The 15,041-nt window shown below is 41.4% G+C and overlaps 2 protein-coding genes across 5 annotated transcripts; one reads left to right on the top strand and one right to left on the bottom strand.

Moving 5' to 3' along the window:
- Positions 1-470: 470 nt before the first annotated feature.
- Positions 471-7,230, top strand: pabpc1l (poly(A) binding protein, cytoplasmic 1-like). The gene is made up of 15 exons (XM_076741280.1): positions 471-663; positions 1,088-1,281; positions 1,484-1,599; positions 1,814-1,900; positions 2,213-2,352; positions 2,502-2,596; positions 3,870-4,007; positions 4,232-4,327; positions 4,489-4,749; positions 5,187-5,262; positions 5,339-5,458; positions 5,558-5,694; positions 6,127-6,235; positions 6,330-6,460; positions 6,740-7,230. The coding sequence occupies exons 1-15, from the start codon at positions 471-473 to the stop codon at positions 6,800-6,802; spliced, it is 1,956 nt and encodes a 651-aa protein (XP_076597395.1). The 3' UTR covers positions 6,803-7,230.
- An 875-nt stretch (positions 7,231-8,105) lies between these two features.
- Positions 8,106-14,709, bottom strand: rbm39b (RNA binding motif protein 39b). Of its 4 annotated transcripts, none has more exons than XM_076740531.1 (15): positions 14,480-14,709; positions 13,568-13,625; positions 11,904-11,953; positions 11,591-11,776; positions 11,394-11,447; positions 11,117-11,234; positions 10,869-11,027; positions 10,533-10,670; positions 10,359-10,424; positions 10,072-10,276; positions 9,737-9,823; positions 9,556-9,652; positions 8,937-9,042; positions 8,745-8,823; positions 8,106-8,651 (listed from the first exon to the last, which is right to left on the bottom strand). In XM_076740531.1, exons 2-15 carry the CDS (start codon positions 13,616-13,618, stop codon positions 8,551-8,553), a joined length of 1,497 nt encoding a protein of 498 aa, XP_076596646.1. In that variant the 5' UTR covers positions 13,619-13,625; positions 14,480-14,709; the 3' UTR covers positions 8,106-8,550. The 4 variants fall into 4 exon arrangements, with proteins under 4 accessions (XP_076596646.1, XP_076596648.1, XP_076596650.1 ...); XM_076740533.1 differs by having other exon boundaries at positions 10,875-11,027; XM_076740535.1 differs by lacking the exons at positions 13,568-13,625; positions 14,480-14,709 and adding an exon at positions 13,323-13,336 and having other exon boundaries at positions 10,875-11,027.
- Positions 14,710-15,041: the final 332 nt, after the last annotated feature.

Below are 15,041 nucleotides of genomic sequence, written 5' to 3'. Positions count from 1 at the left end.
CCTATTTTGTTGTGGTATATGTGATTGTTTCAATGAATCATATAACTCAAGAGACTTCTGGTTTAATTAAGGTGTGAAAGTGAAATCTATAAAAACGGGGTGGACACAATGAGACCATAACCTTTGAGTAGAGCTGTGTCCTGTTCAGGATGTACCCCGCCTGTCACCCGATGCATGCATGTATGGATGGGCACAGTTTACCCAAAATCTTTTAAACTTTTTTAAACTAGCAGTACTATTTAACTGTAAACTAATCTGCACAAGCCAGCAGCATCAGACTGGTGAGCACAGTGATACAGTTGGTGGGTGCAGTTTGGTAGAGAAAAAATAGTTCCTACATGAAACTGCTCACAACAAGGTCTGTGGATTATCTTGGTTATTATAATTGTAATTTTTATTTTTATTTCTTTTTATTACTGTGAAAAAAAATCTCATCAATTTCTTCTTTCTTGAACCAGCTGTTAGCTAAGATGAACAGCAGCGGACCAGCGTATCCCCTCGCTTCTTTGTATGTTGGAGACCTGCACCCTGATGTCACAGAGGCCATGCTCTTTCAGAAATTCTCTCCTGCTGGGCCCATCATGTCAATCCGTGTGTGCCGGGACATCATCACCCGCAGATCTCTGGGATATGCCTACATTAACTTCCAGCAACCAGCTGATGGTATGTTACTGGTTCTGGCCAAATCTTCCCAAATTCAGAACTTTACAAATTTTTATCACTGGAAAATGAAGTCCAGTGGAACTTTACATGAATCAATGTACTGGAATGTGTCTCAAGCCACTGTGCAACATCATGTCACCACGACAGGTCTACAGCAGAGATATAGAATTACAGACACAAGCAACAGCTTCAGAATGTGATATAAAACAAGACTTTTTACAAGATTTTTTACAAAGCAAGTACTTGCCACACATGAAAAATTGTGTGAAATCTTAACGAATGTCGCTCAACCAATCTGATGATTGTGTCTTAAAAGGAAAGAACGTCTTCTTATTGTACCATGGTGCTGTATGACTGTTATAATATGGAAAATAGATAGATTTGCATCACTAAAATGAGTTCTTGGTGATGTTTCTGTGTTTAGCGGAGTGCGCCCTGGATACAATGAACTACGACGTTATCAAGGGCCGGCCTATCCGAATAATGTGGTCTCAGCGAGACCCGGGACTCAGGAAGTCTGGTGTGGGAAACATCTTTATCAAGAACATGGATGAGTCTATTGATAACAAAGCACTGTATGACACCTTCTCAGCCTTCGGCAATATTTTGTCCTGCAAGGTAAGTGGTCCAGGTCGCTTTGACCGCTGCATGATAGCCACACCTGTTTGTTTGTACAGTGTGTATTAAGCTAATGTTGCACAATCTTAGAATATTTAATTTGGACCATTGAAACTTTAAAAACAGTAACATGAAATGCAAGGTGCTGTTTTGCAGCAGAAACTGTGTCATTTGCATGATTTGAAGGCTTTTGTCTCTGCAGGTTGTTTGTGATGAGAAGGGATCCAAAGGCTATGGCTTCGTCCACTTTGAGACTCATGAGGCTGCAAACCGGGCCATTGAGACCATGAATGGGATGCTGCTGAATGATCGGAAAGTGTGAGTAAACTTAAACCTTTTGAAAAATTAAACTGGTGAAATCAAACAATGGCAAGAGTGTAATGTGATAGTAAGCTGAGGCAGAGAGCAGAGCAGAAATATCAATATGTGTGTTAACGATATAAACTGTTAATGACTGCTGATGACTCCTGGGGATGTTGCAGACTTTGCAGATGACATTTCCATGTGAATTTTTCTGTTTGTTTTTGCTCAGTCGAGAGACACATAATCATTCGGAATCTGGCATTGTCAACGCAAAGGCCCATTTCCTGGGGGGAAATTGTCAGTTTTCCCTGTGTAGGTCAGTGAATAAGTAGGATGTATGTTTAGATTCGTTCTCATTGTGTGTCTGGTAGCTTTAAACAGGCAAAGCAGGATGATCAGAAAGCTATCATGTTTCTACAGTGTGGAAGAAGTAAAGACTGATATCTGTTACCAAATGTTGGATCTGCTGTAAATATTTACTGAAATGTTTTTGTGAGTCTTACGTCTTTTTTTCTGATTGTGATGCTGCCTGCTGAAGCCAAAGGCAAAGTTCCACACAAGTTCTTAACTAACTTTACTTATTTCATCATCACTGTTCCCTTGGTGATGGGTTCGGGTCTGTCTGCAGCTTCGTCGGCCACTTTAAGTCCCGCAAGGACAGAGAGGTGGAGCTTGGCACCAAAGCCATGAAGTTCACCAACGTCTACATCAAAAACTTTGGCGAAGACTACACTGACGAGAAACTCAAGGAAGTCTTCTCTGCATTTGGTAAGAAAGCAAGTTCTTTGCATTGCTCCCGCGCAGTCAGGGGCCTCTCCTCGATGAATCGATTGCCGCTGTGGGTGCAGTATTGAATTTGTTTAACGATCACTTTGCATATCAGATAGTGACAGACTGGCTTGTGCTCAAACTCGCAGGGAGGACTCTGAGCGTGCGGGTGATGAAGGACGAGAGGGGCCGTTCACGAGGATTTGGCTTTGTAAACTATGCGAACCACGAGGATGCTCAGAAGGTTAGTGTGCGCTAAGGTTGCATGTCCACTCAGATTGGATGCCTGCAATAGAAATGGGGCCCTGTGACCTCTGAGATGCAGAGAACAGGGACGGAATCAACTAAGATGTGGAAAATCGCAGAAATTGCCAAAATGTGGAGGCAATTTTTAAAAATCTGATTGTGTTTTTTCACATCACCTGAGCCAAATGAACCCTGAAGAATACTTTGCTGCTACACACACATGCAAACACACATGCATTCTTGTGGAAGAGTTCAAATGGAAGCTGTCCTGCACGAGATCTGTTTGATTAAAAAATCATGCAATGTTGTGTTGCATCAAATTCATTCATATTTGTTCCATTTTTAATATTTTATTATTGAATTGTTGAAGATTTATTCACCCACCACGTGATTAGACACTGAGCACAAAACACACTTAAATCAGAAAACACAGAATTCAGAATTTGGTTAAAAGCTAAAGTGGAATATGGAAATCATTAAAGGGATTTCGTCAGGCCTTACAGAAGCAGTTAACTTTTTATTAACATTAAGGTTGAACCTGCAGCGTTGACTTATTATTTCACAGTTTGCTTATGTCTCCTCATTAATATCACCACTGTGTTTGCACACAATCAAGAGTGTTTAAAGAATTAAAGTGGCATTAAGTGATATTTTATATTCTTTTAGTTTCTTTTGGTGATCATGGGGCGGTAAGGATCCTATTTTCCCATGTTTTTCTCTCTAAGTGACTGATGGAAGCAGCAGTTCTGGACGTTTTTTTTAATATTGAGCGAGAGCGCTGCAGCCAGCGGCCACGAAACGGCCTGTGATGTATTTCCGTCAATGTGCGGCCACTAAAAGTGTTTTTGGGTTCAGATTGTTCTTCTAAATGTGTGACAACATTATAGAAAGGATCTCTACAGAGATACCCTTCTGTTAGAGTATTTTTACTGGAAACAGCTGTTCTGTCGCTCTCTCCAAAGCCACCAGACTCCATTTACGGAAACAGTAATTTTATCCTCGTAAAACAGACTTCATTCAAACACAACAGGAACAAAAGGTTCTGCTGCTTTTTTTCCCCACAATTGAGTATTAATTTTCACAAATGAATGTCTGGATTTTTTTCCTATTTGAACATACGTTTGAATTTAGGGTGTTAATGAGAGCCACACAGCCCATGTAGGAAAACACAAAGTGTGAGTTAAAAGATGCTAAAAGCTCTGTACGAGGAACTACCCTATCAAGTTTTCTCATGTAAAGGTAACGCGTCGATGCTCCTCCTGTTTTTCCAGGCAGTCGAAGAAATGAACGGAAAGGAGATCAATGGAAAACTCATCTATGTCGGTCGGGCTCAGAAGCGGCTGGAGCGCCAAGGAGAGCTCAAGCGCAAGTTTGACCAGATCAAACAGGACCGAATCCAACGCTATCAGGTGCTGCTGCATGGAAGACTTATTAATGACTCTCAGTGTGAATGATTGTGCATTTACCTCTTCAGAGTTGATATTGTAAGTGTTTGCAAAGAAATGTAGTAGATTAGCTGTGCACACGTGTTCTTTCACAGCATTGCATTTGATGCTGTACTCGTTCATGTTTCAGCTTCACACAGATAAAATAATTAGGATGGTGAAACATGCTTTGCTCTTTCTGATTCCAGGGGGTGAATCTGTACGTGAAGAACCTGGATGATAGCATAAACGACGAAAGACTCAGGAAGGAGTTTGCCCCTTATGGCACCATCACCAGTGCCAAGGTATTTTAATGAGATACAAGTTCACACATGTAGTGTCAGCTGTTTGCCCTCAAGTCACGTCTTCAGGCATTCAGGTCTGAAGTAAGTCGAGTCTCAAGTCTGCAGCTCTGATGGGAAGCGACTCAAACATTTCTGAACGCGGGCTCCTTTGTTTGCTGCAGATCATGACAGATGGCTCCCAAAGCAAGGGCTTTGGCTTCGTCTGTTTCTCTTCACCCGAGGAGGCAACAAAGGCCGTCACCGAGATGAACGGCAGAATTGTTGCAACCAAACCGCTGTATGTGGCTCTGGCTCAGCGGAGGGAGGAGCGTAAAGCCATCCTCACCAACAAATACATGCAGAGACTGGCTACTTTGAGGACCATGACCAGTCCCATCATTGACTCGTACCAGCAGGCCGGATACTACATGACTGTACCGCAGGTATGAACAGTGACAGGCGGAACAGAGAAGAAAGAGTTTTTCATTGTGTTTCAATAATCCTTAGAGATTGGCCACCAAAATGTGGCAGCAACTTCCTGATTTTTAGTTTTATGTGTTTTTTTTCCCTCAGCCATAAACCCCATTTGGGTGGGATTAAGAATAAAAGTAAAAAATGAAGTTTTCACTGAACTCCTCAGTAATTTAACTCACCGTTCAGGGTGGCATTTTAGCAGCATACACACGCTGACTCCCCTCCAGAAATACATCCAGTATGAGTGGTGGTGGGTTGCTTCTTGCTGGCAAGTGTAGATGTGATCCTGCTTGAGAGTCACATGTTGTGTAGCGTGACAAGTCTAATATCTAAAATCAGTTCCTTCGTCATCAAAGTTCAGTGAGGTTGACCTGCAGTCTGTCTGATATTAATATTTCTTTTGCAGCCTCCCACTCGCTCCTTCTACAACCACAGCATGAGACCAGTCCCACGCTGGACAGGACAACCACCCAGACTTCAGGGTGAGCGGGTCTTTATCTTTATGTTCACATCTGTTCATATGCAGTGGTTTTTAAATGCCGTCTGCCATGTTTTTAGGCCCCTACACAACCCAGTTTGTCGGCAGTTCTGGTCCCCGACGTGGATCCACCACCATCGCTACAGTCAGACAGGCTTCCACCCAGGCACCGCGCATCGTCAGCTCCACACAAAAGACAAGCAAGTGTCCGATCTGTGGCAACACGAGGAGCTCCACCCGTCTGAAATGTGCCATTTACATGCATGGTAGCATCTGACACGTGTAATGTCTTTATTTAGATAACGTTGGGACCCAGACTGTGGGAGGGCGTACCGACATGCCTGGTGTGACCAGAAGCAGCCAGTACAAGTACTCATCTGCAGTGAGAAATGCCCAGCAGGTCATTACTTTACCTGCACCCATGGCAAGACTCCAGGTACCCTCGCCTGCACTGTTCTCTAATTGTAATGCACACCCAGGACCAGAAATGACTGAAAGTCAAACAGCGGTGATCACTGGTTGGTGGTTGTCATTGTCAGGTGTCATTTAAAGCATTTTTGAGATAAACCATAATTTCTTAAAGATCAGGGCACAGTCATGACTCACGGTGCAGTCACTCCTTTCAGGAAGCTGCAGCTTAAAAGCAGTATGATTGTTGGAGTTTTGGCCTTGTGGCTGAAATTAAATGTATTAAGGAGCTTCAGCTGTAGTTAGCATGCTGGGAAAAACTGGGAAAATGAACACAGTAATCCTCAAATTGCAGCGTTTTTATGTTCTGTGTGCTTGATGCTTAAAGATCACTTTAATAGTACAGATAGTACAGAAACAGCAGTCCCTGGAGCAATGCTGTTCTTCTCTGCGTCTTCAGGTCGTTCCTGCACCTGTGATGGAGCCACCGCTGCACAACCAAGGCCAAGAGCCGCTCACTGCCTCGATGTTGGCTGCGGCTCCGCTCATGGATCAGAAGCAGCTTCTTGGTGTGGCATCATTCAGCTCTGCCCTTTTTTTTGTGTGAATTGAAACAACTTGTGTATTTGCTCGTTAATCCCCTCTCTCTGCTATGACACGCAGGGGAGCGATTGTACCCACTGATCCACGCCCTTCACCCAAGCTTGGCTGGAAAAATCACTGGGATGCTGCTGGAGATCGACAACTCGGAGCTTCTGCACATGCTGGAGTCGTCCGAGTCGCTGCACTCTAAGGTTTAATCCGTGTTCTGCTGCCTTACTGCTGCACAGTTGTTGTTAAGAGCGCGTGAAGATTCATCTGCCGCAGACAAAGAGACTAAAACCCTGAAGTGTTATTTCCATTCTGTACCTTTTTTTTTTTGTTGTTGTTTTTTTTTTTACAGTACACCTGGTCTCAGATCAGTTGTGTCGTGTGCTAACCATGTCCTGTCTGTAGCTTCATAGTTACCATACAGACGTGAGCGATGATAAAACGAGTGTTGCTGACTGACCTCTTTCCTCTCCTTCGGTCAGGTGGACGAGGCAATCGCCGTCCTGCAGGCTCACCAGGTGAAGGAATGCTCTCCTAAGAAGTAAAGAGCCCTTTCAGGTCAGAAACGACAGCGTTGAGACGTTCACCTGTTGCTAAACCCTCCACAATCCCAAATTGTTCTGCAAATATGTTAATGTCTGCTTATTCGGTTAAATGAAGGAGTTGTTAGTCTTTACTTGCTTGTTCGAAACATCAGGAAGTCAGAACTCTGTTGTAATATTTAGTTTGACAGTTCAAGGAGACTCCTGCACAGCGGTCTTTCAGTTCAAACGTTTTAACCGTGTCGTGTTTTTTTCCAGATCTCAGCAACTTTCTGGAGGAGAGAAAAAATGAAAAAAAAAAAAAAAAGAAGTAACATTTTGAAAAAATTAGAAAAAAAATGAAGAGAAAATGGTCTATGTGGATTAACAGTGAAGAGATTTATGAAATTAAAACCATTTTGTTGTTGCAGTACCTTTTGTTAGAAAATAAAGTTTACAGTGTGTGCATTAAGCCCCTCTTATCATTTCTTACACACAAAGGGTCAATGCAGCAGCATGTCTACTTCACGTTAACTCATTCTCATCACTATTCATTGTCCACATCTCTGAAACAAACCTCGGCAAGCAACACAGAGGTGAGATCTTTGATTTAGTTTTGGGAGTTTTCAGTTTTTCTGTGACCATCCAGCACGAGTAAAGGGGAATCAAAAAGCTGGCTAACTTTGTATTGTCAGTTTTCGTGCAGTATATAAAGTAAGCAAGCATTAGCCAATACTGGCCACTCTCAGCTGCTGGTCATGCTGTACCAGACCAGAATATGCCGCAGTAGCAATTGAGGAAGGGTGTGGTTTTGTTTTTTGGCTCATGAACTCAGCTTTTTATTTGTAAGAGGAACCATGTGACATTTCATCTAAGTTCCACAATTGCAGCCTAAAATTGTTGAATGACATCATGTCAGTCTTGGTTCCCTTGTGCAGTTTCTGAAACGTTTTCATCCAATCACAGGACACGTTGGCCCCTGTGGTGGATGAAATGCCAATCAATAACATGGCAGCGAAGAGATGAGCTCAAATAACTCCAACAAACCAAATGTTTAGTAGTAATGCTGTTGGTGCTTCTTTCTGACTGCGTGGGTTGAAGTGTTAGATCAGTTTGTCTGCAGCAGAACACACCGTGTATATTTAATAGGCTTTGTCCCAGTGGGCCTCAGTGTGTATGATGTCACAAAATCTGGCCTTAAATTTAAAAGTGCAAGAAATTAAAGTACCGACAGAAGCATGAGGTCTAATTCTGTAATTAAGACTTTAATCACAGACATTTTTAAATTTGGGGTGACAAACTCCCAAAAAGGGGACAAAAACATAAATTGAATTGTCAAATTTGCCAAAGTTTATTGGGAGCCTTCATACAAAAAATGAAATTATGGCTGTAAAAAGTTACAAAGGATTATTGTTGACATTGATATACTTTTGGCATTTAAGGCCCATTAACTCAACACATTTCTGTAACTCTTTGCAATTTATTTTAAATCTAAAACTGTTGATTTAAACAAGCAGATAAGACAGTAATATTTAAAAACATACGGACCAATAGATACCTGCAGATTACTTCTCAGTGGTAGTTTACAACACAAACCCACAAAATCTGAAAAGCAACTCAAAAGAAAACTGTCTAATTTTCAATGGTGAACACATGAACTTGAGGCAACTTTTATTACACACAGCCAACTAATTTCAATGTGTCTGTCTCAACGACATTTCCATGAATGCAAACAAATGTATTTACACTGACTTTCATAAGCATGTCTCAGACTATCGACGTGTCGGCATTAGAAGCTGCTTCGCTGTTACTGAATCGGGGAAAAGGTTGTGGTAGGTTGGTAAAGGAACGTAGGCAGCTGTTATCATTTTGCCTGCAAAGAAAAGAAAAGTTAAAACCTGGACACTTCTTTCACACTCTGTATTTAACGTTTGAAGGATTAAAAAAAGAAACTGGCATTACATACCTGCAAACCAGCGTCCATGAAGTGCATTTACGGTTGCCATCGCCGCTGGTATTGAGGGACACTTCACATACACATTACCCTGTCAAACAGAGACAAAATACTCCTTTCAGACTATTTTCTACCAAACGTCCACAGTGAGGTCTGTGGAGTGAAGTGTAATCTGCTATAATACATCTGTCAGCGTGAACTTACTTGAGCAGAGTTCTTATCAACATAAATGTGAACAATTCCTCCATGTTTGTTGCACTCCTCAATAACATCATCTTGGATCTCGATGGCCCAGCTGGGATCGTTTTCTCTGGAAAAAAAATGTTCGGTAATGTCAAAAATCGTGTTCGATTGTTAGCATTCTTGAAGCAAAAACGAGATGTAAAAGAACAGATTCACATATTTTGTTGTTTGTTATGAGGTCACTGTAACTGGACCATGTGGGGACAAAATCCACAGTGGTCTTTCTGTCTAAAAGTGACTTAAAGAGGTATTTCACAGCTGGAAATATGGTCTTAAAACTGGGCGGTGTGCAGCAAAGAGGCACATACTGTTAGATCTGCTGCTATACGACCAGAGAAAACAGAAAAGGGGCTATGCTATTCCTATCATAGCATTTGAGGCGTGAAATAGGCAATGCAGGAACAGAATCTTGATTCAGATTCGATCAATACTGCATCATGTGACCGTTTCATCTGAGATCCAACAGAGGACAGCTTGTTCTGTCTCAATCCGACTTCTATACTCTTTGGAAGTACAATCTGCAGTTCAAACAGCAGCATGTCTGTGGGACATGTGAGTGTTGCTTTGATAATGTCCTTACGCTTGTGGGTTGAAGAGGTTGGACAGCTGAAGGCAGTGTGTGGCCAGCGGCTGTGATGGGAGGTTCAGGGCTTGACTTGGAGCTGGAGTTGGAACAGCTGAAACAGAAAGAATAATCTGTCACTGAATGTTCTAAAAATGTTAAATGCACACAGGTTGCTTTCTATCTTCAAGAGCGTCACCTGCTGGCGCGGCGATGTTTCCGAAGGGGATGGAGCCAGTCATCTGAAGGGCCTGCTGAGCAGCAGGAGGGATCTTCAGACCAGTTCCTGTGGATAAAAACAGAAAATGAATATTTACACGCTGTGTTTTGTTTCTCATGCAGAGAAACTCTGGTTTGGGCATCAAATCTAAATGTATTCATTAACTGATTTTCTTGATCATTTGGCCTTCAAAATGTCAAAAAAAAAAAAAAAATAGTGAGAAGGAGCCAAAGGTAACATTCTCAAATTTCTTGGACTGACTTGTAAGGGGAATTTTTTGAGTTGTTACAAAAACAATACAGATCTTCACAAACCTTCTGCTAGTCTAGCCATGAGCTGTAAGCGCCCTGTGGTGCCGAGGTCGATGCCGGTCCGCTCCAGTTCGTCATTGTCCAGGAACGAGCTCGCTGTTGATGAGTCTGAGCGCTCTGTAACATGCCCCACCTTCATCGGACGTCCGGCCAGCTCGAAGCCATTCAGTTGCTCCAGGGCCTTTTTTGCACATTCAGCATCTGCAAACTTTAAAACGAAAAACAAGGTTAGCGTCAAACAAGCTGAAAACCTTAATGCACTGACAATGAAATCCATGTTAACGAATTACCGATATGAAGCCATATCCTTTGGATCGCCCGGTCTCACTGTCCATCATGAGCTGGATTCCCTCAATCTTTGGAAACCAAACACACCAAAACAAAGAACTGTAATGAATGCACTGACAAAAATCTGGTAAAAAATAAAAATAAATAAATAACAATTTGTAAAACTTCTTCCTGACCTTCCCAAAAGGCTCAAAGATCCCTCGAAGCATTTCTTCAGTGATGTTGAAGTGCAGTGAGCCCACGTACAGCCTCATTGGTCCTGAACTGCCCTTCTGTAGATTATTCGCAGCAGCTGCAGCTCTGTTCTTCTCTGCCTGCAATTACATTAATGTATTTATGTCCATTTAGTAAATCAAATTGGAAGTGCCTAATTTATTCCAGCAAGTTTACAAACATTTCATCACATCATGTGTTGACAATGAGACTATTCGATGTGTGTGCCGTTTGTCCATTAATGTGCTCAGTCACATCAGATAGAAGATGAGTTACAGCATGTATTTAGATGAAGTTACCATAACCTGAGAAGCCTGGACAATGATGGGAACTCCCAACAGTCTCTGGCCAGTCAATCCAATTGCCAGTGGTACAGAAGAAGCCTCCACAAACTCAATGTATGCAATGCCCTTTGATCTCCTGGAGTTTCTGTCCGAGATCATTCTCACATCTCTCACCTGTAGAGAGAAACGGACATGATTTAAGAGTCATTCCTACATACTGATTTAATGGATTATATCCAACAATAACTTGAAACCTGACTGACTTTTCCGACAGCTGAGAAGAAATCTTCCAGGTCTCGAGCTCTGATTCTCGCAGCAAGCTGCATGCAGAAAACAGTGCGGGCATCCCTCTCCTCTGGTGTTAGATTGTCAATTGGTTGCCTTGAAAAAACAAAAACACCCAATGTTAAATAATGTTAGAGTGCCTCTGGAAACACTGAAACAAGCCATTTAATGAATAATGGGTGAAATAAACATCACTAAAAAATCACAGACATATTCTGTGAGCCTAAAAAGTATTAATATAAAACTTCATCTCACCTGATGGGACTCTTTTCTTTTTTGAAGGGGCTCCGACTTTTGGAACGTTTTCGGCTAAAATAACAAGAAGAATTACACTTTCAATGTTAAATAAAGCCTTGTGTGTGTATGTGTGAGAGAGAGCAAGGCATTCGAACGGTTCAACATCGCCTTTGACCAACTGAGTATATGTCATCAAGGCTGAAAAGGTCACATACACAGGGCTCCTGCGTGCTTTGTATCGGCCGGAACGTTCCTTGCTCCGGGAGCCGCTGCGATGGCGCTCTCTGCTGCGGCTTCGTTTTCTTTCTCGGCTCTTGCTCCTCTTCTTACCCTTCTTTTTGTCTCTGCTTTTGCTTCTTCTTTTCCTAGAGCCTGGGCTTCGGCTCCGGCTCCTCCTTTTCCTGATACATGTTATAACATTGTTACTGCTGTGCAAAGTGAGCACATTTTTAATCAAATGAATAACCAAATGTAGTTCAGAGACTTCGAGCTAATAGTAATAATAAATACCATACATTCAAAACTTACTTCTTGTTCTGGTCGTCATGGCCATTTGCATGAGAGGACTTGAGCTCATCCTAAGCAAGGTTGATAGAAGAACATCATGAGGACGTAGATGAAACATTTCAAGTCGTCAAGGTAAAGGGGGTGGGGTGGGACAAGAGAAAATGCAAAATATATTCAATTAATAATAATACTTCAAACTTGCTACTGTCATGTCTGGACAGTGTCCTTCCACCACCCCAATAGCTTCCCATCCCACTCCTGTTTTTTTTTCTTTTTCTTTCTTTCTTTTTTTTTTTTTTTAAACAAGGCTGCTCAGTACTTAATGCAACAAAGCAAAGTTAAGGGAGATTGTCCAACAATTAGCTGAGTTCAGGAAGCTTTGACAGTAGTGAGATGATCTCCACCATTCCCCTTCTAATAGGTCGTACCAATGCCACTGCCACTATTTGTGCCTAATCATGTGACCACGCGTGGCCCACGACCACTAAAAGAGATCCTGTGTGGTTGGTGTCAGTCCAGTGATCTTCACCCATTTTCGTTCTTGGACTGTAAGAGCTCGATGCCACCTCTGTCACACATCTTGCCCTGAAGCAAACAGGGATTCACACTTCTTAGTAATATTGACGCCCAAGAAAATAAATGAATAAATTAAAATAAATAAATAAATCCATTAATTCAGCCACGTGTTACACTTCCATTATCTGTATTTTACATAATATATATATATGTAATATTTCCAACCTCTGGTTTAAGGTATTACTACTGAGAACTCACTGTATAATACAATGATGATAGAAGTATCTATTTTACAGTCATTCTACTAATAGCTCAATATCTGTGGTATTGTGTAGCATGCAAAATCAAGATGCTGATTCACATTACAGTTGACTAAGGCAAAGAGGCAATATTCATATTTACACACAAGTAATTATTCACCTGTATTTTGCCTTAAAATCCTGACATGGATCATGTGTTTGCTGATGAAGCCCCACAACTGCAGTATCAAAATTTTCAAATACACTGATGTCAAACTACAACTTTTCTTTGTTTAGAACAGTTATAGCTTGACACAAACACGATTCAGTGTCTGTTATTAATTTCGGGAATCATTTTTCTAACACAATTTAATACATGCTGAGTCTTACTTGAAATCAGTTTGGTGGAGGAATTTCTTCAAGGTGACAGAGTGCTACACCTTTGAAAAAGCCCCCCAGTGTAGCAGGGGTTCAAATCTGATTATATAGGACTGCACAATCAGAAGCAGTGATGGCATGCAGATTGTAAATCTGAATACTGCCTCCTTTGCTGGACAGGTAAGGATGGCCTTATCAACCATTGGCATTCACCTTGTTGCAACCGAACACGGATTGGATGTTCTAGGTTGAATCTCTTTTAGTCCTAAGGTGAACCACAGTACATCAGTATATGCACAATAACTACCTTCCTTTTTTTCACAGTTCACAGTGGAATCAAAGATGAATTCATGGGAGTAGAGGTGAGATATCATTAGGGAAGTCTATAAAGAGAGATAGATGTGGATTTATTTATAATTCCGTATTGCTTTTTAAATACTCAATCACACCACACAACATTCAAGTAAACTGTCACAGTAGCAAAAAATATAAAGGACTCAAGAGTAAATCATAACAGTGAAACAGGCCTCATCTCTGTAATCTGCAACCCACCTTTCTGTAAGGGGCCTCCAGCATGGCCTCTACGTCAAAATCATCAGCCATGATGAGCCTGTGGACAGAAGACAACAGGGATTACTTTTACAAGTTTACAAAAATATTATTGCTGTGAATAATCACTACTGTGTCTAAGTCGTATACCTGCAGCCAAGTAAAAGTTTCAGAAGACTGAGGATTTACGCGGCCAAACAACGTTTCGTCAACACAAATTTAAGCTAGTGTGAAATAGCTTTCACATAGTTAACCTCATCAAGAGAGACCTGATTTTCCGTTTGCGCGGTTTCTCTAACAAGTCAGAGACGAAAACAGTGACTGCTTACGTAAATTAAATGTATGAAGATCAAGTGAATGAAAGATGGATTGAAATTTGGTAAAAAGATCAAGTTATATGGCAACGATGTGTGTTAAGGACTTTGTCGTAACTTCCTGTATATTTCCCTCTAACGTTATCCCACAATATTGACCTTGAATGCGATAAGCTTACATACAAATGGTCTTACCGTCTTACCCATTTCAATGTCAAAGATTCCATGTAACTAAAAGCCCGGCATATATTCTGCATTAGGCGTAACATAAAGGATAAACATGCGTTTCAGTCAACACGAAGCTAACGCTAACTAGCCACCTCGTCTCGGTCGTTTCAACGTTAGCTTACTTTGATAATCAGTTATAAATATAGCGCTGTGTTTGACTTGACTGAAGATATAGACACAATTAGAGGTAAATATGTTCAGTAAGAATCGATTTTTTAAAGCTCAATACTCGAAAGCAGTGGCCCACATTGTGTTTACATTGAAAAAACAAGCGGCAACTTAACAGTAACGTTGGAGTACCAATATGGCCAGCTAACTGCGTTTCCGCGGCAGCGAGCTAACATTAGCTTTTATTAGCAAACATCGACGTTACCGTTTTGAAATTGATGAAATGACGTCGAACTCAAAATATCACGGAAAATGTGCTGTTGAAGAGACTCGCCTCGACGCCTCCCTCTCGGTGGATCACACAATGCTAAGTTGAAATCACAATTTTCGAAGTTATGTAACCTTTTTTTTTAATGTTAGCAACTATCCGCTGCAGGTCGTGGCCTGGTAACAAAATGCTCGCCTTGCTTCTTCTTCGTCTTCTTCCTCTACTTTGACATTTAATGGTAGCGGCAACATTTCGTGTTGCCTTACTGCCACCTAGTGGAGATGACTAGCACTTCACCGCTCTTACCCTGAAACTGAGGTCTTCCCGTCTCACTCTCCACACCCATAGGAAAACTATCAGTAATGAGACGTAACTAATTACGTCTACACAAATATTATACTTAATTTGAAGTATCTGTACCATTTCATGACACTTTGTGGTTCTAATCCGATACATTTCAGTGGGCAATATTGTGCTTTTAAGTCCATGCTTTACAAATATTTAACAACTTTAACTACTAGATAAATAGTACATAAATGAGGAACTTTTCAACACGATG

The sequence above is a fragment of the Chaetodon auriga genome, chromosome 10 (assembly GCF_051107435.1).
Source record: "Chaetodon auriga isolate fChaAug3 chromosome 10, fChaAug3.hap1, whole genome shotgun sequence".
Lineage (NCBI taxonomy): Eukaryota > Metazoa > Chordata > Actinopteri > Chaetodontiformes > Chaetodontidae > Chaetodon > Chaetodon auriga.
This window is presented reverse-complemented; position numbering and strand designations above follow the sequence as displayed.